Source organism: Euwallacea fornicatus, chromosome 17 (assembly GCF_040115645.1).
Source record: "Euwallacea fornicatus isolate EFF26 chromosome 17, ASM4011564v1, whole genome shotgun sequence".
In the NCBI taxonomy this organism is placed as follows: domain Eukaryota; kingdom Metazoa; phylum Arthropoda; class Insecta; order Coleoptera; family Curculionidae; genus Euwallacea; species Euwallacea fornicatus.
In genome coordinates, this window is record NC_089557.1 from 919,315 (window position 1) to 941,124 (window position 21,810).

General features: G+C 41.7%; 3 protein-coding genes, 1 long non-coding RNA gene and 3 other non-coding genes across 8 annotated transcripts in view; 3 read left to right on the forward strand and 4 right to left on the reverse strand.

The window, feature by feature from the left end:
- Nucleotides 1–38: 38 nt before the first annotated feature.
- Nucleotides 39–749, reverse strand: Pfdn1 (prefoldin 1). The gene is made up of 3 exons (XM_066291723.1): nt 611–749; nt 446–558; nt 39–347 (listed from the first exon to the last, which is right to left on the reverse strand). The coding sequence occupies exons 1-3, from the start codon at nt 638–640 to the stop codon at nt 125–127; spliced, it is 366 nt and encodes a 121-aa protein (XP_066147820.1). The 5' UTR covers nt 641–749; the 3' UTR covers nt 39–124.
- A 151-nt stretch (nt 750–900) lies between these two features.
- Nucleotides 901–3,703, reverse strand: LOC136344354 (pyrimidodiazepine synthase-like). Its single transcript, XM_066291722.1, has 6 exons — nt 3,567–3,703; nt 3,428–3,510; nt 2,145–2,253; nt 1,695–1,917; nt 1,396–1,638; nt 901–1,344 (listed from the first exon to the last, which is right to left on the reverse strand). The coding sequence occupies exons 2-6, from the start codon at nt 3,450–3,452 to the stop codon at nt 1,207–1,209; spliced, it is 738 nt and encodes a 245-aa protein (XP_066147819.1). The 5' UTR covers nt 3,453–3,510; nt 3,567–3,703; the 3' UTR covers nt 901–1,206.
- On the reverse strand, nt 1,974–2,046 carry TRNAF-GAA (transfer RNA phenylalanine (anticodon GAA)). The gene has a single exon. It is a non-coding gene; the product is annotated as a tRNA-Phe (tRNA).
- Nucleotides 3,704–3,928: 225 nt separating the features above from the next.
- Nucleotides 3,929–4,001, forward strand: TRNAR-ACG (transfer RNA arginine (anticodon ACG)). The gene has a single exon. It is a non-coding gene; the product is annotated as a tRNA-Arg (tRNA).
- Nucleotides 4,002–5,139: 1,138 nt separating this feature from the next.
- The window catches only part of Ets65A (DNA-binding protein D-ETS-3), a 29,689-nt gene continuing 13,018 nt past the window's right edge, over nt 5,140–21,810 (reverse strand). For both annotated transcript variants that reach the window (XM_066291861.1, XM_066291860.1), the window contains exons 5-10: nt 19,342–19,392; nt 15,129–15,200; nt 10,927–10,974; nt 8,590–8,779; nt 7,401–7,612; nt 5,140–6,388 (exon numbers count right to left, since the gene is read on the reverse strand). In XM_066291861.1, coding sequence (XP_066147958.1) covers nt 6,240–6,388; nt 7,401–7,612; nt 8,590–8,779; nt 10,927–10,974; nt 15,129–15,200; nt 19,342–19,392 — 722 coding nt within the window. In that variant the 3' untranslated portion in view covers nt 5,140–6,239. The remainder of the gene's footprint in view (nt 6,389–7,400; nt 7,613–8,589; nt 8,780–10,926; nt 10,975–15,128; nt 15,201–19,341; nt 19,393–21,810) is intronic.
- The window catches only part of LOC136344416 (uncharacterized), a 30,668-nt gene continuing 21,603 nt past the window's right edge, over nt 12,746–21,810 (forward strand). The window contains exon 1 of the long non-coding RNA XR_010732959.1: nt 12,746–12,871. This is a non-coding gene — a long non-coding RNA (uncharacterized lncRNA). The remainder of the gene's footprint in view (nt 12,872–21,810) is intronic.
- TRNAP-AGG (transfer RNA proline (anticodon AGG)) lies at nt 19,002–19,073 on the forward strand. Its single transcript has one exon. It is a non-coding gene; the product is annotated as a tRNA-Pro (tRNA).

The window sequence follows — 21,810 nt, forward strand, 5'->3', positions numbered from 1 at the left end:
TTTAGGAAATAAGGCTGATTTTTGATAACAACAGTGTGTTTCGTTTAAACAAATCTTTCTTGTAAAAACTTAAAATAAAAAGAGAAAGCTTAATGTATATAAATAAATTCACTTAAAAGAAAATTCAAGACTCTTTTTTTTGCTGCACGAGTTCCCTCAAGCTATTTGTAGCATCTTTCAATGAATTCTCCAAATACTGCACTTGGCCCTCAAAATTTTTTATTTTTTCTTCAGCATTAGACTGTTTCTTCTTTATGTTTTCTCCTACCACCTCTTTAGGTGTAAGCACAAACATTCGCCCTACTGACTCATAAGTCCTAGTAGAAGGCTCTAGCGCTGAAATTTCCCTGCAAGCACATGTGATTTTAAATGTGTTTTTTTAACTTCTTACAAAAGCCATATGAGGTTTAGGCACAAATGTTCGATCAGCTATAGGGAAAATTACCTTTCAGTGATAAGAGCGTGTTGCTTTGCCCTTTTCAAGGCTTCTATCTGAATTGCTGAGATTCGCAGCTTTTGCTCGGTTTCGATTTTCTTTTCCTGCAGTTCCGAGAACGCCTGAAAGTGTTGCTCATAAACAAAGGTGTTACGTCGACGATTGGGAATTTACCTTTTTTAGTTCTAAATCTACTTTGGGCATTTTTAATTTTAACTTTGAATTATTTCGGGCAAAATTTCACTATTATGATAGAAAAACTTAAATGAAATTTGAAAATTTTGCAATATTGAGGTTATATAGTGACAACTGTTGAGTACTAACGACACTTTTGAAATGAATAAGAAAATCTGACAACAGTGCAAGTAGTGCTATCAGTTTGATAAAAAAAAACAAACTTTGGAAGGGAGATTTTGCTTGAAATTTTATCTAAATTATATTGTAAATAACTGATTCATCCACACTATTGGCTATAAATATATATTTAAATATCACCATACTTCTTAATTTATAATTTCATTACAAAATAAGATATTTTTGTTAGATTACGATGGTATAACAATAAGATTTAATACATTTTTTAACGCTCAACTTGACTTATTTTACCCTTAAATAAAAGTTACATTGAATAATTGCACCTACCGACAATTATTGACCGTAAATGCAGGCACAATATGCGTTAATTAATAACATTTATAAACTAGGTGCGTGGTGCGACTCCTGTCAACGAAACAGAAATTAAGAAACAAAACCAAATTTGTATCTTTGATTCAAAATGAAGAGTCTAAAATCATGTCATAGTCAGGCCTGCCCGCTCTGTAAGACTGCAAATATTTGATGTGCATGTCTGAGTCCATCATGCTGCGTTTAACGATCGCTTCATGCGTCATTCTTTTACACCACTCCAACTGGAAAAAAATCATTTAAACGTTTGATTTCACCGAAAAAACCAACACTACCAATTTTTTATATTTGTCTTTTTTTAGTAAATTGGCATTTCCAAATATTTTCAAGATTTCTGCCCTCTCGCACCAGGGCCAGATCATTAAATCGAGCATTCCCGGCTTAGTACCCCCAAAGAACAGAGTTCCCCTGTTGGACAGCTCTCTTTCAAAGCTGGATAATCCATTCGCCACCACTTCGTCGTCGGCCAAACTTACTTTACCAATACTACTAAGGACTTTCGTCATTGTATTGACCACCTAGAGCAGGATAGTGTAATTGGAGACTAAGAAATTATTATTTTCGCCTTTTTTACCCTGTTAAATTGCTCTATCAACAGCCTGTCTTTGGCCTTTTGAAGGGGATCACTGCTGTGCAAGATGTTTGCCCTGTACTTTTCGTCTAAATAATCGGCTATAATTAAGCTTTCATAGATGACATCTCCGTTTTCCAGTTCTATGGCTGGAACTTTGCCAAAGGGGCTTTTATCGTAATACCAGTCCGGTTTGCTATAGAGGTTTATGTTGACTACATCATACCTGGGAATTAGATAAAAAAATTGTATTTAGAAAAAATTATTTATTAAAAAAAACTGTGCCGAAACCCGGGATCGAACCAGGGACCTTTAGATCTTCAGTCTAACGCTCTCCCAACTGAGCTATTTCGGCCATGTTAGTGAATCAGTCAATGGTCTTTAAATACGGACTTTGTAGTTTTCCCACTGTATCACCCTAATTTTAACGTAAGGAGTTTTAACAATACTCACGCAATTTTTTTTGCATCCAGTACCAATATTACTCTTTGAGAGTAAGGACAGAACCTGTTGCTGTAAAGGCGCAATTTCCCTTGTGTGGGGCCTGGAGGCTCTTTGGAGCCTAAAATTTAAGGTAAATTTCCTCAATAATTGAGCCAACTATTAAACTGGAAGTATGTAGGTGTACTGCAGCAACAATTAAACCCACGAAGTTGGTTTCTTTTTCTATATAGGGAAAAAATTTATTTGGTTTCACAATGCTAGTTATGTTATTTAATGAAATTGTGCACCGCAATGTAGGTCAAAAGGCCTTAAACCAACATGATATTGACGTTACACCAGCAAAACAAATTTGAATAAAATGATCTAACAATGAGGAAGCCATAATCGGAAAACGAATTATTCAATTATTTGTTTTTAACTGAAATACTTCCACATCATTCAAGAAGATGTATGGTCGCCAAAGAATGGGGTCAAAACATGAATAGAATTTAGCATTTCTGCCACTGCTAGCAGCAGGAGTGAGGTAATCCTACTGAAATAAATGTGACTTCGTTTATTTTGATCAAATATACCTAATATTTAATCGGTATAGGGTGCTCGAGGAGCTTACGTTAACGTAATGAGGTTGTATCGTAACCAAAGCGGTAAGTGGTACCCATGCAGTAGATGCATATAAGCCTCGGCATTGAAGGCAACCTCGATTTTCTATCTAATAATCGTTATTTATAGATTTAATGTCACTAAAAGATGCAACTAGAAATTGTTAATTGTTAAAACGCCCTTTAACTGGCCAATTATGAAGTACGAGCCTCAATTTCATCAACATGGATATGTGAAATTACTTTCAAAATTCAATTTCATCATTTAATTTAGGAACTTAAGAATTTCATTTAATTCAGCAATTTTACAATTTAATTTATTTTAATAGTTTAATAATTTAATTTAATAACTTATAATGATAAATCTAGTAAATTCACAGTCAACGTGACCATATGCCATGAGTGCATATAAGATCAACAAACTGGTCTATTTTTAGGTGATTATGAGCATTAGGTTCTCATTAGCATGAGGAGCGCCACTGCACAATAAACATACACCAATAAATTCAAAAAATGTTTTTGCGCTGAGAAGAGGTACGATACACCTCGGATACTGCGTTTTTACGGAATTTTCATACTTACTTTAAATCATAAATCAAAACCGTGCTGCTGTTGCAGACCAACATATTCAAATTATTTTTGCGCGGAGATTAATTACAGCTTAATTAAAAATGTTCTTAAAGGCCCACTCACCCTTTTTTAAATGCGGACTGTTCATTATTATTTTCTCTAGAAGTCCAAGTACTCACTTCCAATACATATAGGTCAACAGAACACTAAAAAATTATTACCGAGCGGTGCGCTTTATCGATTTATTCGAGCGATGACGTACCTTTCTCTGCTATAGTTAACCCTAGACGAACGAATTATGAAATGAAAATGAGCCTGAAACAGCTGATTCACCAGCCAGTGTGGCCAAGGCAACCGGTAGGAGAGTGGGAGTAAACTTTACATTCAGGTATGGATTTAAAAAACTTTGGATATTCAAATAATCGATAAATTCCCGCCTTTTTTTTAACAATATTGCCTGCCTCTGTTGCCCCCTATGGGGGAGGCGCAAAGGTTACGGAATTTTCTGATAGAGGTCCCGCAAAGATGCGGGACACCTTCATAGATGGCATTTAAGTGTAGTTATTTGTTATGTTCATGCAAAAGCCTGAAGGCTTTGTAGCCGGCATCAGAACTTGAATATGAGGCCCTGTGGCGCAACGGATAACGCGTCTGACTACGGATCAGAAGATTCCAGGTTCGAATCCTGGCAGGGTCGTTTGACTTTTTTTTTTTTTTTTTCAAGATAATCTTATACTCGAATGAAAATTTCAACGGAAACAATTTTTTTATGCCACAAAAGTCCCATAAATTCACCAGGAAAAAAATCATGAACAGAGCCCGGAGCGATTACCATTCCAGCCGAGTCTATCCAGGTGGCGAACGGTGCATTTCCGGCAAATAGGGAACATCCTGTGACCTAATTGGGCGTCACGGCGATCGATTCCCCCCTTGGAAACCAATGAGGAGCTCTTTTCACTCCTTAATGTTAATATGCAACCGGTTATCTTATCAGACAGAATCAAGCTCTTCACGAATATAATTGGATAGAAATGGCGAAACTTCAGAGTTCAATTAGATCAGTGTGTGAGGACTTCGTGGCCGCTTAAATGATATTTTTTTTAATGTTTTCTGGGTTGGGAAGTCGTACTTGGTACAAAAAGAAGGTTCTTTTTGGAGATTTCTGGGGACTGGCAGGGAATATAGTACTAGTTAACTATCCAGACTACCTATGGTGGGTTCATGCGAACGCGGGGAGCGGAATGCGTTTTCATTAACGCTCATGGAGACAGTTACTTTAAGTTTTTTAAACACGACTGTATAGTGCTCTTAAGATTTCGACACTTGAAGTTTGAAATGGTAAAAATTCTCCCGATTTTGAAAATTTCCAAGCTCAGATTTAATCAGATCAATTCCACCCACAGATTAGTGAATTATCCTACATCAGTAAAGAATTTACAATACGCCTTCTTCACTAGCCCCTGACGAATGCTCATCGTTTAGGGATGATTTATGAATCTTGTGACTAATCTTCCCCCAGCATCCCTATGACGTAAAACGCGGGGTTGCTTCTCATTCGGGGGTGGCGTTCTGTATCAATACATTATTACGTCATTATACGACGCGTGTCGCTTGACAGGCATAAGTTTCACGCACGATTTCACCGAGCGACGGACGCAGTCAGCATAACTCAGCTGCGATCGAAGCTATTTGCGACGTTGTTGTGATGCAGCCCCCCTTTTGGAGTCTATGTGGAGAAGAGGGCGGATTTCTACTTTAAATGAGCATAATTAGAGGTGGAAAATGGGCACGTTGGAGCCTGTAAAGGAATCAAGGGGAAGAAAACGCGGGAGAAAGGTTGTTTTGAGTAGGTTATATTTTTTATATAATAAATACAGCAACATTTATTTACTTTATTTCTCCACTGCTACTACGCCGCCATCTTTGGTAACCCTGGCTAAAGAGTCTAATCTAAAAATAACCTTAGGGCTAACATTCAGGGATTACTGGCTATGACTAGGTCTCAGCTATATTACGCTTCTATTACGGTATATTGTTTTGAGAAATTTTTAGGTTAAGGGTGACAACTGCAGTGGCTTTAAATCTGTCAAAATAAATAGCAATATGGCCGCTGGGGGCAGTGAGACGACTGGCATTGCGCCCGACGGCCATATTGATTGCACGTTTTTGCTCGTTTTCGTGAATTCTTCTATTAATTTAAACCCGTTTTAACTCGTCCTGTTTGATCCTCAAACGTTTTATACAATTTCTACACCACCTTAAGTAAATTACCCTAAACTAGCAGTTCTAGCACTTAGCTATGTGACTAGGCCAGTATGATACAGAGACTATTATTTACAGTTTAAAACATTTATATACTTTTCATTAAAACAATATAAACAAGGAACTGAAAAATCACCGTCTTCGAGAGGAAAATTGTAATTATTACTTCTCCGCTGGCTTATGATCGATTATAGTTTGAGTACTCGTACTTTTTACATAATATACAGGATGTTGGGTTATAGCGAGATGAAACTGAAACGTTTTAAATAAACACCCTGTACGCGAACCGAGGCGCGTCAAGCGGGAAAACCCGTTTAAACCCGCATCGAATCCTTTACATTACAGATTTTTCGGCGATCAAACCTTCTAAAAGTGCCATTTAAACACATTTGAATCGTCTGACCGTCGAAACGTAACATTTAAAACACGTAAAACGTTTTATCACAGTATCCGCCGCGACGGTTTGTGTTAGGGCTCTTTACACATTTCAAATTTACTATTACACAGCTCTGCCCCCAGAGACGTATTGCACCAAATAATACTTGCGCGTCAGTGGACATTATAATACAATACTTATTGCGATTTACCTGATGAACTATCTAGGCCGCCATCTTGAGAACTAGATCGTGAGTTTCCGGCTCCATTCGGCCGAGGCGCTGCTCCCGGAAACCGGTCATGCGTAGTGCGGGTAACTGCCCAAGGGCGGCGCGCCCAAGTGCGGCCCCGCATGGTGCCCTATGGAGTGCGTGCTGGCTGCAATATTCGAGTACAGGTTGGCGCTGGGACTGTTCCAGTACGATCCCGGAGACGGGAATATGGAGGCTGCAACAAGGAACAATGTTGTGACCGGACCTCGTACGTTCCTCTGGGACTGGTTAAATGACATGTAATGATCGCTGCGTGGCCGAGGGTGGAAAACAATGCGTAATCAACGAATTACGTCATTAACGCGAGAGCGGCAGGGCGGCCTAGTGTTAAGTAAGACCGGGGGGCCCCATTAAGGCCCCGGCGAATTGTTATAATTATTTTTTAATGCCGACTGGATATTGTGCGTACATGAATAAATATGAGAGGCCCTTTGAATTTCAATGAGGTATATAGTGGCGTTTAAGGGGTTCGCTCCGTGATTTAAGGGGTTGAGCGGGGAGTTTTCGTATTCGGAGCTATTACGGAGGTGTGAGAGAACTAACGAGCTACCAAAAACTGAGCGGGTCATTTCGCTGGGCTAAGCATCAGCCCTTTAGCCAGCAAATTACATGCTAATTTTGTTTGGTTTGCTCTTATCAGTGTCACTTGCGTTGCAATTCATTAACCGCCTTGATTTCGCGCCTTAGAAGGGCAGAAATCCCTCGCCATTCGGTCAAACTCGAGTAAAATCTCACGTTTGAGTGATTGATCCCGGTATAACGCAGCGTCCAATGACAGGCCATAAAGTCGATAATAATGCATCAGGGGCCAGAAATCACGTCTAATGGATATTTGGTATACGCTGACCCATCATCCGTCCTCCCGCGGGAATTTTTATTGCCCGAGGCGAATTTATTGTTTCCCTTTGTTTCGGTTATTTACGACGGGGGTTAATTGGTAATTTGTTGTCGTTCGAGATTTCCGTAAGGGAGGGGAGGCTCATTACTGCCCATCGGAGTCCACCAAACGCAACCGGACCTGATCTACTAACTGTTTATGATTATTTCGTCCTATTTAAACAAATGGCAACCCCGCGCTCATCATTTGTTTGTCCAGAATCAAGGTGAAGATGAGCGTCTGACGTTGACAGAGATAGCTATTTTACACGAGGGAGGTTGTCACAATGTCGAAGAAATATTGATTTTACCTGCCGAGCTGGGTATTGCCGCATGAGGGCCCATGAACCCGCCCAATTTAGCGCTGTGGTGGTACGAACTCATGAAGAAGTCGCTCTGGTACTTGTAGCTGCCGGGATCGCTGGAAGCCGGCTGCGTGGCCGCTGCCAGGCCCTGGAAGTCGAACTTGTAGGCGTACCGTTTTCCGTGTACTTTTGTCATGATGTTCTTGTCGTAATAGTACCTGCAAAGGAATGACCGTCTCGTTAGGCAGTCAATACTGCATTGCCCAACATCAGAGGCGTGGTAATCAAATAACCAGGACTCCATTCATAGCAATTAGCTTCCGCAATCGCTGGGGACGTAACCGAGTTATGTCCTTTTTCCTTTTTTTTCTAGAACGTGATTGTTGCCATAATCGAAAATTACTTTTATGATTGTGCGGTCCCCTCGTGCCGACGCTTAATCGACTGTTGGACTGGTTTTTTGGACGTACAGATTGACTTTTAATGGAGTTACAAAGGGCATGTACGAGGCAATGGCTTAGGGCTTAGATGCCTACAGCTGATAGAGCAAAGAAAATATGCATCAAAGAGCAGAATTGCAGAAGCCAGGATTCCAAGTTTGTTGGACGTCCCGAAAAATTTTCGGACACCTTGACAGGGCCGCAGCATGACCAAATTTAAAACGTACTACCGAGCTATTTTGCAGCCTAAGTCGTCAAACGTTTCAAAATTCAGACTACGCCACTGATTTCCGGACAGTGAAGGACATCGAATGTTAGAAATTTCTCAAAATCCATTATGCCCATCAAGTGGCTTCGGGAGCCCAGGTTTAAAGGAACAGAGCGACCTAATATCGCTCTTCTTTGAAAATCAACTTTTCAGTAAATTCAAGGCTTCCTCAAAAGCAAACTACGCCATTGACTTTTTGAGTACAGAGGATTCCAAGTTTCCTTCAATGAGTGTGCCAGACAGAACGGTTTACTACACGAACACGCTTTGAGGACATTGACGACACGAGGAGACGGATTTTTAAGCAACCAGTAATACAATGTTGCTTGTAGTTTTCTGGGTTTGTGCATACGTCAATACTAATTCGTGTAAATCCCAAATGGCAGATTGGTGGCGCTCAGATGACGATCAGCTAGGTTTAAACTGTCACCATTGCGATCCTCGCGGCGTGATTTTTGATGCTCTATAAGGTGTGACGTGTGCGTACCTCAAAGCCCTGCTCAGCTTATCATAATTCATGTTCGGTTTCGATTTCCTCTCGCCCCACCTCCTGGCGACCTCGTCGGGGTCAGTGAGTTTGAACTCCCCATTCGTGCCCTCCCACGTTATGCAAGCGGCGTTCGAGGAATCGCTCAGCAACTCGAGCAGGAATTGCCAGAGCTGGATTTGGCCTGACCCTGTGAAATATCAATTATTATTATTATTATTACGCATTACTCATTTCATAACGATTAAAGGCCTGTTCCCACGGTCACCTGCATGCAAGAACCAAATCAAACTCCCAAAAACAAATGACTAAAGGTCACGTGTCGCGTACAGCCCGCTTGGAAGGGAGGCCGGCCGACCGTGAAACAAAAGCCAAACGGTGTCATTAACCACCGTTTTCCTCCTTTTTTAAAGTATAAATCTGGCAACCACGCCCCGTGGCGCGTGATTTTGTTGACCGAGCTTTAATGACTTTTAAATGAGGGGTAATTGCGTTTTTGTTTCCGATTTTGAGAGGGGGTGGGAGGCATAACGGACACTCGGCCGATGGAAATTAGAGCTGGGAAGAGGATTTTTAGTTTCGCAGGTGTTTGAGGAAGGTCGAAGAAGTGCGTCGCTTTTAGGTTATGTTTCGGGTATTATTTTTTATTATGTAATGAGTTTTCCGTGTCAAGTCGCAATTCGTTTTCGTCAGTTAATGGCAATCGTGTCGCCTAATGTCGCTCCCCATTTACGAGGGACACCTCATTTTTGAATAATGCCCCGTCAATTTTCGCTAATTACGGTAACAAAACAAAATGTCGGTCGCGAGCGATTTTTTCAGCGATAGGGCGGGTTTTTTAGCATAATTCGGTTGCGACCCGACATTAGAAATTCAAATTCGCGTCGGTCCGCTTGTAAATGCGCCGACGGCGGAAGGAAACCGACGCATGTTACGTTCCGGCGCCGGTGATTTAGACACGCCTGCTTTGCATACATTCTCGACCGGAACCCTTGCCTATTATTAATAACCGCCCGTATTGATATTAAGGGCTGAAATGGCGATTTCGGTCCGGATTAATGTTGTGTAAATGCAAATCGGATCGGCTCGGACACGTTCCCCGTCCCGAAACAATCGCCTCCGTAATTAAACTTTTTTTTAACGATAAAATGACAACAAAAGAAATTCATTATTCATCGAAAAGGAGCTTTTGTCGGGGATTTCTCATACTCCAATGACGTTACACATTTCGGCATTACTGAATTCGAGACGGTGCTAAAATGATCATTTTCAATATGGCTCTGAGAGCCATGTCGCTGTCATATTGAGACCAAAGATCCGGAAGAGCAGCGTCTTAGTGCTAGCAAACCGCGAAGTAGGGAATTCGACAACGTTGCTGGGTTAGTTCGGCCATTTTGTCCGTATATTATCTTTAAGCCGATCACTGGACGACGAAACGTCCTTTTTTCTGAGTTTTGATGCCCCGGCTTGGCAAATGCGAGGCTATGGATTAGTATCCATGGCGGCAAAATTGCAGGAAGTCACGTCATTCTTAACTTCCTGCCCCGTGTAGACGCCGGTAACACACTAATAATCATAGAGATATCAGTTCATGGGGTCATGGGGTATCGCTATTTATTGCCTAGACTTTCGTTTGGAATCAGGCTGAATCTAAGTTATACGAGGTCTTCCAGGTTCCACTGTGCACGAATTCAAAACCTCGTAGAGAAAGGAACCGTTCAAACAGAAAATTTATAAAATGGATATATAGACTGAACATAATCGTAAATATACAGAGTGGTGCGAAAAAGTGCAACTTATTTATTTTAAATGCGGTCGATTTTTTTAAAAGCACCCCATTCCGATTTTCGATTGTTTTCGAACTTTTGACGTTTGACACATGGCACGTTTCACGCTCACAATTTCCGAACGGTTTGAGAAATTGGAATTTTCATACTTCGCATGTGTCAAATTTCTGACAAAACATGCTCTCAAAGATGAACCTGCTGCTCTCTCGGTTTAGACAAAATCGCGATATTTAAGGAAATATTCGGGTACTTTTTTAACACCCTGTACAATTAAAGATTTCAAAGGTTCCCGCACAATAACCGCACCAAAAAAATTCCCATTAAACTCGAATTATCGCTCCTAATTTCACTTTTTCGTTCGGTGGAAAATATAAAACTCTTGTTGGCTATAAATATTTCTCTAGATTGCCTAATTCGCTCCCCGGTTTTAAAAAAAATGCCCTTAATTAGCATCGACGAAAGTAGAGGAAATTTCCCCCGAAAAAGGGGGCAATTTTCCTATGTAAAGTGCGCAATTTTATTTCGATTAAGACGATTTAGGGCGACTTACCTGAACTGGCCAAACGACTGCTGGTCGGGCCGAACATTTGATATGGATCTGCAAAAGAGATTTGGGTAAGTTCAGTTTAAATTGTCGAATTGCGTTTTTCATTCGATGATTGCTGTGGATAAGTATTTTTAGTAATAATTTAGGAAACCTCCCACAAGCACGAGTATATGAATTATGTGATTTCAGCCTGATGGTTCTAATCACGGGCGTTGCCGGGCTAAATTTCCGATTTACAGTTTGTTGCTGAACTCGCGTTCTGGAACAATAAAGCAATCCAAAAATACCCCGATTGATCTCCTCGCGTTTTAGAAAGCCATGCTTTCCCAACCTCTATTTTCCGAGCCGAAAAAAAGTCTCAAAAAGTAGATGCCAAAGTGACCCTGTATCTCAAAAACTAGAAAAGATTGCGCAAAGCGGTTTGCGCAGCCTTATAGCACGCATCGAGGCGATTAGCTTCAGATGTTTTTTAAATTCAATTGCTCCACGCGTTCCCGAGATATCGGTATTCAAAACCTTCAACTGCGTTCGAAAATCCTCTACATAACATTTCATATTCCCATAGCTTTTCAATGTTTTTTTACCCCATAAATACCTTCAACTTTACATTGGAAAATGGAACGCAATGTTCCTTATAAGATAAGGGAAAACCAAGGAAAACACGAAAATGCGTCGGAGCGGAGCTCCTTGCTCCCCTTTATACAACATAAATATTCCCCATGCGATTACAAGAAAAGATATCTTTGACGTAGTGGAAATGATCCGCAAGACTGCGTCTTGTAAGTTGGAGGCGCCACCCCATACAACAACCCCTCCTCCCCCTTTTTAAAGGGGCGAACTTCCACGCTCCACACACCTCCCGCATTTAATTTTTGTCTCATTCCCGAATCAAAAAATAGCGATTCCTGATACGCCAACAACAATTCATGTTTATGGCGTCAAAAGTGATATAAAAATCTCACCCCCGCAATCGAGGTCAACTAGGGGGGGTGTGCGTGTCACCTGACTATACAGGGGTCAACCGCAAGAATATCTGACCGGGCCGGACGGGTGCTAATTCAAAACAGTTATCTTTTTTAGATTTGACGTTAGATAAAATGGCGTGATTCAGGATGTCTATTATAATCGATCGTGGCTCTGTTTTACCTATAGCTTGCGTGAATGAGAGAAAAAAATACGTAAAATAAAAGACGATTTCAATCAATGAATCGGCACAATGAGGCAGGGACCCGTAATTGTTTCTTTTGATTACTGGAGGGCGAAGAATCCCTGTAAAGACCATGTAGAAATGAGCAAAACCATACAAAATCGATTTTGCAATCGATGAAAAACCATAACTGTCGGACGTCGATAGCGCGGGGCATCCCTAACAAAGTCGACCGATAACGGAACAATCATCGGCCGAGTCGGAGGTCATAATCAGGTAATTACTGCATGTATTGAGCTTTGATCGTGGCTCTATTAGTGGGCTCCGGGGCTGCGAAAGGCTCCAAATTAGGGCTCTGTATGGGGCCCATCCGAAAGCTGCGAACAGCTGGCCCGAGGATTTAATTATGGCGTATTGACATGAGGGTAAATTATAGCACTCAATCTGCGATTAATTACGGTTAAAACCATTAAAAACGGCCGTAAAAACGTTTCAAAATCTCCCCGATGTGCGGAATGTTGAGGTGCAATTAATAAGGATAATAAGGCTCGCATGAGTGCTCATAGATGGCTGTATCATCGCGCAAGGAATTGGAGGGTTAGGTGGTGCGACGCGTAGGAATATCCAAGAAAAACAATAACGAAACGGTGCAATTATTAAGAAAATGGTGGCGGATGTTTGTTGATTTGGCAAACAGGACTATCTGGTGCGTTCGCTGAAGTTCAATGATCCGAGAATTGTGATAAGTGTTTATTCTCTCTATTAGTGCTCCAAGAAGAAATCATACCTACAGCTAGAACGGTAAGTGGCAGCAACCCTGAATATATGTGAGGTTTTGCTAGGGACCAAGTAAGAAAAAGTGATTTTCGAGACTCAAACCGTGGTCCCAGGAATAAAATACAGAAATTCCATGGCCAAACGTTTTGGCATACTTAATAATAACATTACCTTTTTGGGTATTTAGTCTTATTTAGCAAAACTGGAAGTGTGTGGAAGTACAACAGTTTTTTGGCGAATTTTCGCGATCGTGACTAACTCTATAGTTCTAGCACACTCGAACAGTATAAATCGGTAGCCAAAGCGCAGCATCTATTGGCGCGTCGTCTTATGGGATAATCCCCCTTGTTGCGTTGTTTTTGGGAGGAAGTTACGTCAAAATTACGTCACTTCCTTCAAATGAACTTTGTTCGCCATGTTCGTCCATATTTAAAATTTTGAATATAACGCAATTAGAATCCGCAGGATTACATTATTAATAGAATTGTAAATACATACATCTATAAAGTGTCTACAGGGCGGCATTTTGTGGGGAAACCAGGCTCCCCAGCGTCAGATTGGGAACTGTGAGAGACGATTTGGTTTAGCGGGGCGAAAGTTTTGTGATTGGATGCTTATTAAACTTCAGTTTTAAAAATTCCGGGATTTGAAGTTACTTTGGAGGTATCCACAAAAATAAGAAATTGTATTTTCGCAGTCGCGTCGTAGACTATTTTTTCGGATACTTTTGGAGGGCCCCAACGTGCGAATACTATTCTTGAGTTTTGACCCTAAATGTCCGTTCCCAATTAAAATTCTTAGCGTGAAAATTTCATCGCATTCACGAGCATCGTAATCTCCAGTGTTATTTTCCGAATTTTTGTGGAAATAGATGATCGGAATTCCAGTGTTTTTAGAATAAAAATGTATCAACTTTTTGCGTTCATGGGGTAATACAGGGTACCCATTTTATGAGCCCCGCCATTAGAGTCTCAGTGTTAAATACTATTTTCTTTATGGAAAAGAATTGATCGCGTTTTACACCACCGTCACAAAACCTTTTTTCTGCGCCACTGCCCTGACCAGTCACAGTACTTTTCAAGCTCAATTCATTAGATGTGTGGCTGAGTTTATGCTACTAATAATAGGGCTTAAGGATATGTTATTTTTGTGGGTCTTAAGAGCACCAAAGGGTATTGTTTCACTGTTGTGAGGTATCCATTTGTACCTCTCTTCAACCGTAAAACAATGTTTATGTTTTTCAAGTGTATTATCAATTTGTCGCTAATATTTGTTTGGGGTGTCCATTTAATTTTAGGTTGATTCTCATCGAATTGGCGCCTGGTATTTTTTGAGGTGATCTACTTCGTAATGGCGACATTCTTAGAGCAGGCACCCTGTATATTATTGGATGTCTGTTACCTTTTGACAAATCTAAAATTATCCGTGGAAACCCGATTCCCTTCCGAGGGTCCTCGATAACTCTTATTTTCTTTCTATTATCCACGGTTGGAATGCCTAATAGTAGCAAATCATTCCCTGGAACGCAATCTAAATATTTCTGACTGGAAAAGGGCGGGCCCTTTGTTTGTATAAACCTCGGTATAAACAGTTTACCGAGAATAGTTTTGCCAGGTAATTTCAGCCTTTGCATGTCCATCAGCAAATTGCCCTACTTACTTGTGCAATAGAGTGAGCCCCCTCTAACCTTGTCTCTGATTAAAAGTGCCCCCTTTTGAAGCAATTTTGGTAATAGTACTGTTGGTTTTTTTTTCTACGCCATAAAACAACCTCTATTATTATTATTATTATTGTAGATGTTATCGAAATTTCTGTGCCGCGGCACGCAATCAAGAAATATATGTTTAGGGAAATTCGGATCGTTGTTTAACCAGAAGCGTAACGTAATTTCTTCTTTTGTCCTCATAACCTCGAGATCTCCGAGTCGATTAACTACCTTGGACGTTAAAACACTTAATCCAGACGAAAAAAGCACCCTCGCCGGCGTCCGAAACTTAATTTCGTCTTCGAAGACCTAATGATTCGAGGGCCCTTTTTCTTAATAAATGGGCACACAGGGGTGTTCGCATTTATATACGGACTGGATTTCGCCTCTATATTTGCTCACACATCCTCCTTTGTTTGTCTAGTCCTACTTTTCTAATGCACGATTTTGTTTGGCAAACAGGGACCTCCAAATTTAACATTTATTTGATGAGAGAGAAGTCGCCCCCTTTCGCTTGACCTTTTCTCCGCCGATGTCGATATTGATTTGATTGATATTACTTATTGTATGTCTTACCGGGTTGTCTGAGGTGGCTGTGGGGGTCCAGGGAAGCTTTCGTCATGCTTGAGAGGGTGTTGGTACCGTAACCTGAAACAATAGAGTGCCCTTAAACGACCATTGGTTACCAACCGAGTACATCATATCGTTAGTACTCTAGCGTCGCCCGAAAAATGTTGTTGGGTTAAACTCTAATCATACAGGGTGTAGCTAAAAATGTAAGGTGACGTTACCATTGGGTCGGTGAGCGCATAATTTAATTTGCCGTTGAGCTCTGAAGAGTTCCCTTTTGCCTGACTTTGCCCTCCGGACAAACTCATTTTCATTCGAATAGTTCAGGCTTTTTTCATGTTTCCTTCCAGGATGTGGATCATTTGCTCTTCCTCCTTAATCCTTAAGCTTATTTTGTCTGAACCATCGAAATGGATTGAAACCTTAAAATCTAATTCAAATGTTAAAAGTTCTCTTCTCGTCAAAATGGCACTTTCGTACTTTCCACGTTCTACGTCAGCCTTTTGTTTCTCCATCACGGCCCACTTGAACCGTGTTTGGCGGCGGCAACTGGCGTGGAAACCGACAAGAGATTCCTTTCCGCACGCTGTTACGATGGGGCCGTTTCGGCCCCCCAAGTTGGGTTTATTTTAACCGTTCTCCCCTTTCCCCACTTCGAGCACAAATAATTCTCCATTTATACTTTTGGTTTTCAGTCATACGCATAGAAAGAGCTCGCGTGGGAAAACAACGGAAAGCTAAGAGACTAAATTAAATGTCCACGTTATTTATTATAAAATATCTTCTCCCACAACTTTCTTCCGCAGCGTGGAAATGAAACTTGGCAGTAGGAACCTCAATTAGCATTCGGGGAAAAACCAATTCGGGCTTGAATTTATCTCTCCAGAACCCATGACAGGAGTTAAGTAATATTCGTTATCGCCCCATTAATCGGTCCCCGAACTTGTGACGTATTTTCCTGAATATTGGACGCGTAAACTGCAGCGGTGGCAGGAGTTCCAGATCCAGAGCTAAAAAAAGTGGAAGCTCCATTCTTTTTCACCACCACCAAACCACTCTAAAATAGCCGACAATCCTCCCCTTTAGTATGTCGAGTGGGTCGCTATCAATTTAAGCGATTTGCATCGGACACAGACAATATTAGCTCTTCTCGGTGCCGCAGTGACACCAACAACCCCCCCGAACGATAAACACTCGTCTAGATAACGTGCATACGACTTTGTCCTTTCGTAATAACAGAGCTGTCATACGCAATATTGCGAGAGATAGAGCCCGCAGCGTATGCCTTTGCATTGTAAACTTAATAAAGCCCAGATCACACGGCTCGGTGGCCGGTGGGGCGACCGCCAAAACGCCCCGGGCTGCGCTTTCAAAGAGGTGTTTGTGTTTAAAGTGTTTAAAGTCGGGTGGTTTCGGTGATAATAATTAAATGGGTTTTGGGGGATATCAATAATCCTGTCGTCAAACACACATTAATTCCCGAAAAGATGCTGCTCGAATGGAAAGGGAAGCGAGCTTAATATCCGCTACAAATCCCCGATGATCAATACCAGATTGGAAACGGTATCCGTAAATAGCGCAAAAAGGGAAAAAGAACCCGGCGAACAATCAATTGGAAATTCCATTAGCGGGTCCGGGTAATGACGGAAAAGCCGTTCGGGATGGGAAATGAAAAATCCCGGAGCGGCGACGGAAGAAAATGTAGAAATCGACGGAAAATCATCGACACAATTCGATAAAGACTATATTGGGTGGACAAATGAGCTGCTTCCTTAGTTTTCCCCTCTCCTTTATTCTGCGCTTTTAAAGTCGCTTTGTTTCACTTTGACTACGTTGAAGGCTTCCTGCTTTCGTGTCCCAACCCAACCAGCCACTTTCGGCGTCCCCGGAGTTCGTCCGGCACGGAAATTCCGCTTTAACAATTGCGAATTTCCGTATAATCCTAGAGAGCAGGCAGCTACCATAACTTGGTCCTCGTTCCTTCCCATGTTTACACAAGCCGTGTGCAGATCTCAACCTTGAGGTTCTCGGTAACCGTAGCAATTACGAGGTCCATCATTCCGGTGTCCTTTCCTCGTCTACAACGCAGCCGTGCAGCATTTAAAATCCGACGTTTCGATTTTCGACCATCATCCGTCAACTTTGCGTTTTCCTGCAGGAGCGTCACTGTGGATTTTCACATTTTTGAATTCAGCCCTATCCCTCTCTATCTCTCTCCGAGTTGAGAGGCGCCATCTAGCAGTTTACTGTCAAATCGTATTGAATTGTCCCGTCAAATTAGCCGAGATAAATTCGTTCCGATGCCTCGGACAGTCTGCATGTTCTTGAACTCTATATTGCGCAACATTGTCTCGATTCAAGCGAGCACGGTATCCTCGATGGTCGCCGAAATCCCCACGGTGTCGCGCTGCAGAGACAAACACCCTGTATGACAAGAAGTGATGACAACAATCAAAGCTTTTCGCGAAAATCCAATTGTTATTCCGCGCAAATCGGACTCCTGATTTGTACGATCAAAGGGCGCTGTGCATCGCCCGCGGCACGCTTGATTTCGCTTTGATGTTCCATTGTCGATGCCCGATTGTCACTTTGGCGCCCCAAAGAGATAAAGCGATTGTCAGTAGTGTGAACGCGGCTTAGCAAATGGGATTTCGGATTGGCTCTGTGATTTTTTACAACAAACTGATGACTTGTTGGATAATAACTACAGGGGAGTTTAATCAAGCACCAGCGCGATGATTGACAGTTGAGTGAATGGTCGAGTTATCCACATTAATTTCGGAAGAATGCCCATCGGAATCCAGTGGCGTCGTTCTCAAATTGATTCCGTGGCGACAAATAACTCGGGCAGCTCCACTATGCCACGTTGGTCGTTATCAATTATTCCTCAGATGTCTGATTGGGCTCCCGGAACAGGAAAGAGTCCCTTCCTTCCCGGACTGCCGGGCCGAATGTCCTTTTCCGATTCACGATTCGCTGTTGCCGTCGCTATCTTTCAGCGACGCCGATAAAACCGGGGCACAATTTTCGTTTTCAATGTCTCCCATTCAGCAGTTAAGGGCTATTTCGATGGTTGTTACAGGGATTGCGACTTTCGGAATGTTTTTCTGTTGTTTCGGGTATGGGAATTTGTCCTGTCACAGAAGAATGTTGTGCATGTGTCTCTGACGTAGGGGCACGTACTTGAAAGGGGCTCCGAGCGTATGTGCACGTTTGCTCCAAGTGTATGTTATGTGCCCCAATATGGCCAGTATATGCATGTATTATGTGGATGTGGCCGATATGAGAGCTGATTCCACTTGTATTCTAAACTCAAAGCGAGCACCAACGTCCGAGACAGAGTCGCCGAATTGTCAAGGCTGCTTAAGGAGAGTGTCTCGCAGGATCGATAAATTATATTTGTTCCTCTTAGACAGGCCCTATTGATCACCCTGTAACGTTTCGATTGGTCGTGAAAATCTATGCGCAAATAATTATTTTGGAGTTAAGCTTCATATCCTTGAATTATTAAGAGTGGGGTGCACCCCAAATTTGGACTCGGAACCTCATAACCTTTAGGAGTTCCATTTTCAAATCTAATCGCTCTGCATCTCAGAAGAGAAATATCTGCGGACTTATCGTATACAGATTGCATATCGGAAAAGTAGATAGATGAAGTTCTATTCAATCTAAATACGTATGTACACCGGTTTTCTGGTGAAAGTTGTGGCACATGGTACTATTGTTCGTAATCTTTCTCGTTCGCAGATGCTATGTAAAATATGACATCAGAGTCGGCCCAAATTCTTGTTTATTGTTGTTCATTTTGTAATATAAACGATAAGTAGAGCGTATGAAGTAAGGCTGCATGTATGGAATTTTAGCGAACGGTCTCTCAGCGGCTCGTTGGTCTAGGGGTATGATTTCCGCTTAGGGTGCGGGAGGTCCCGGGTTCAAATCCCGGACGAGCCCGGCAATGTTTTTGTTTTTTTTTAATTAATTTATAGTTGATTTTTGATTATCGTCACTAATTACATAGGTGTCTGTCATATTTTAAGGTGAAATTCTAATTAAAAATTAAACTTTAATTTAATGAAATTTTTGCCGACTCCTACTGGTATACAAATTATTAAACATGAAAATATATCGCATATTATTTATATTTCTTATTAATAAAAATTACCAAATAAATAAATTCCGAGCGAGCCATAAACTACTTCCGAGCGCGACGTAAACTTACCTTGAGTTTGTGCGGCGGCATGTGAACTCCATGATCCTTTATATGAGGTATCTGCAATATGAAATGCACAATAAAGCACCCAAAAATACTTTTGTAAGAGAAGTGTATTGGTATGTGAAAAATGTATACATTCTGTCTGAACTTAATACTGTTTGGACATACCAAACAGCATCGAAAATTGCCCAAACGTGGAACTGCGACTCAAATAGTCTGCCGACGGCTTGATATCCAGCATCATCAATCGAATGCCCTCAAAACCGCACTATTAAATATTAACCCTTTTACTAAACCCCAGAGAAGCCACCATCAAACCCATAGCCTAAAAGCACGATGTCAACACACAACTGTCAAAACACCGCCGCGGCACGTCTGATGGTGTCAAACCGAAAACACCCTATATGATCGACTGCGAACTTTTTCAAAGTCGGCTTAGGGGATGAAACTGGCAGCGGGCGGGGCCAGGGAATGGCTGCCAATCCACGGCCGGAACGGGAAGGATACGGTGGCGTCATAAATAAAGGACGGCCCCTTTTTCGACCCCCCATGAAGGGGTGAAGTGGGGGGTAAAACGGTGGCAACGGGATTGTGTATGTCTTTTCGCCTTGCTTTTTTTTTGTTGTTTTCTTGAGGTGTTTGCGAAATTGCGCCTGATAAGATAATAACAATTCCCTGCTTTTAGCTTGGTTGTGGAAATGTATTGGGGGCGAATCTGTTATCTTTGATGCATGTTTTTTTTTTGATTAATTTAATAAGCTTTCTCGCCGACTGTAATTTGCAAAATAAATCATTATCTAGAGTGGAGACTCATCAAACTGATTACTCGGTTTAATGGTAATCTGATTCAGATGTCCCGTTCTCCGCGGCCAATTAAGTCAATCCCACACGGCCCCACCTCAGAAATCAAAACATTCGAGCATCGTTCCCACAGGACCAAAACAAAAGTGCGTCGAACACGTCGAGGCGTATGTCAATTGTCATCCTCTCTAAATAATGCCCATTGTCGCGGATAAAAGAAGTGAGCATCGGACGCGTGACTGGCGTGACGAGGGTGGCGGCGCAGGGGGAAGAACGATGATTAGACTATTATCTGTCGGTAGTGTTGGGGTGCTTGACTCTCGCTCACTTCGTGGGTGGTGTTAATGGACTGATGAATTAGCTTTTATATGACATGTTATTATTTTAGATTTAAGTGAAACGGGAGAGCGACAAATTTATCGATTTAGCCTATTACAGAGCGTTATTAAGTAAAAAACTAATATGATATACTTATAGATTTATCATCGTCATTTTTTGTTGTAGAATTAAATCAAGGTTTGTCGGCAGTAAAATTTCAACATGCCGTCGCCGCCGGCGGGCGGCCGACAATCGATGTGTTGCCATGGCATCACTTCCTGCGACCGGAGCGCCCCCTCACTGGCCGGATTCCGAACCGGAGGAATAGTGGCATGGTCTCTTTCCAAGTGGAAGTCGTTAAGAGTCCAGAAATAGGTTCGGCACAACCTTTGTTAGAAGTAGATGCTTCACAGTCTTATTGGTTGCTAAACGTCGTGCCCAAAAATCCGAATATGTATGGATATTTCATTGAAAGGATCTCGCTATTCACGACAATTCCTTGTGACAAGGATCTATCCCTGGATTTGAAGTGCCACCACTATTAAGTAAATTTTTGTTTCGCTCTAATGGCAAGATTCGCAAGCGCCTTGAACCCATCGGTTCTTCCACGCCACGGCGCAAGAAGACTTTTCACGTTAACGTAAAACACTCACTTTATATGTATAGGGTGTCTCATATATTTGCCCCTTGAATCCTCGGGGACCTAAAACGAACCATCTTTCATTTGGTTGAAAAAACTTCTTATTGTACAGAATATTTTGTTTACTTAGAACGTGGAAAGCAACAAACAAATCCTATCTGACACTGTGTAGCGAACGCGTATTGTCTGAATTTGAAATTTGAAATTTGAAATTTTGCGTTTTTTCTCTCTCACGTGGCACCCAAACAAATACCCCACTTTGCCACTCCTAAAGCCCCATATTACGACACATTATCGTGCCCAACACAAAGAAGTGTAATCTTTCGCAGATACGTAGTTTTAATGCATCGTCGTTCCCTCAAAAGCACATTACTCCTCAAATTGCTATTATTATCGCTTTGCATCTTCGGGGAGAAGTCGGAGCGAGAACACGCCAATTTTAACGCTCGACGTGGAGAATACACAAGCCAGGGCGAATAATGGAGTAGTGGAAAATAGGCTTTTCTTGTGGAGGGGCTTGTTAAGTTCAAAAATGGCCAGAAACTGAACAAAACCGATAAAAATCTCAGCATTATGTACTGGAGAGTATAGAAAAAAAAAGACAAAGGGTCAAGTTTTCCGAGGTCCCCTTTCCGCACGTGATCCTACGTCGTGGGGCGCCAAACAAGTCACGTGTCGGAGCCACTCTACCGCGACACCGGCGCATTAATATTTTG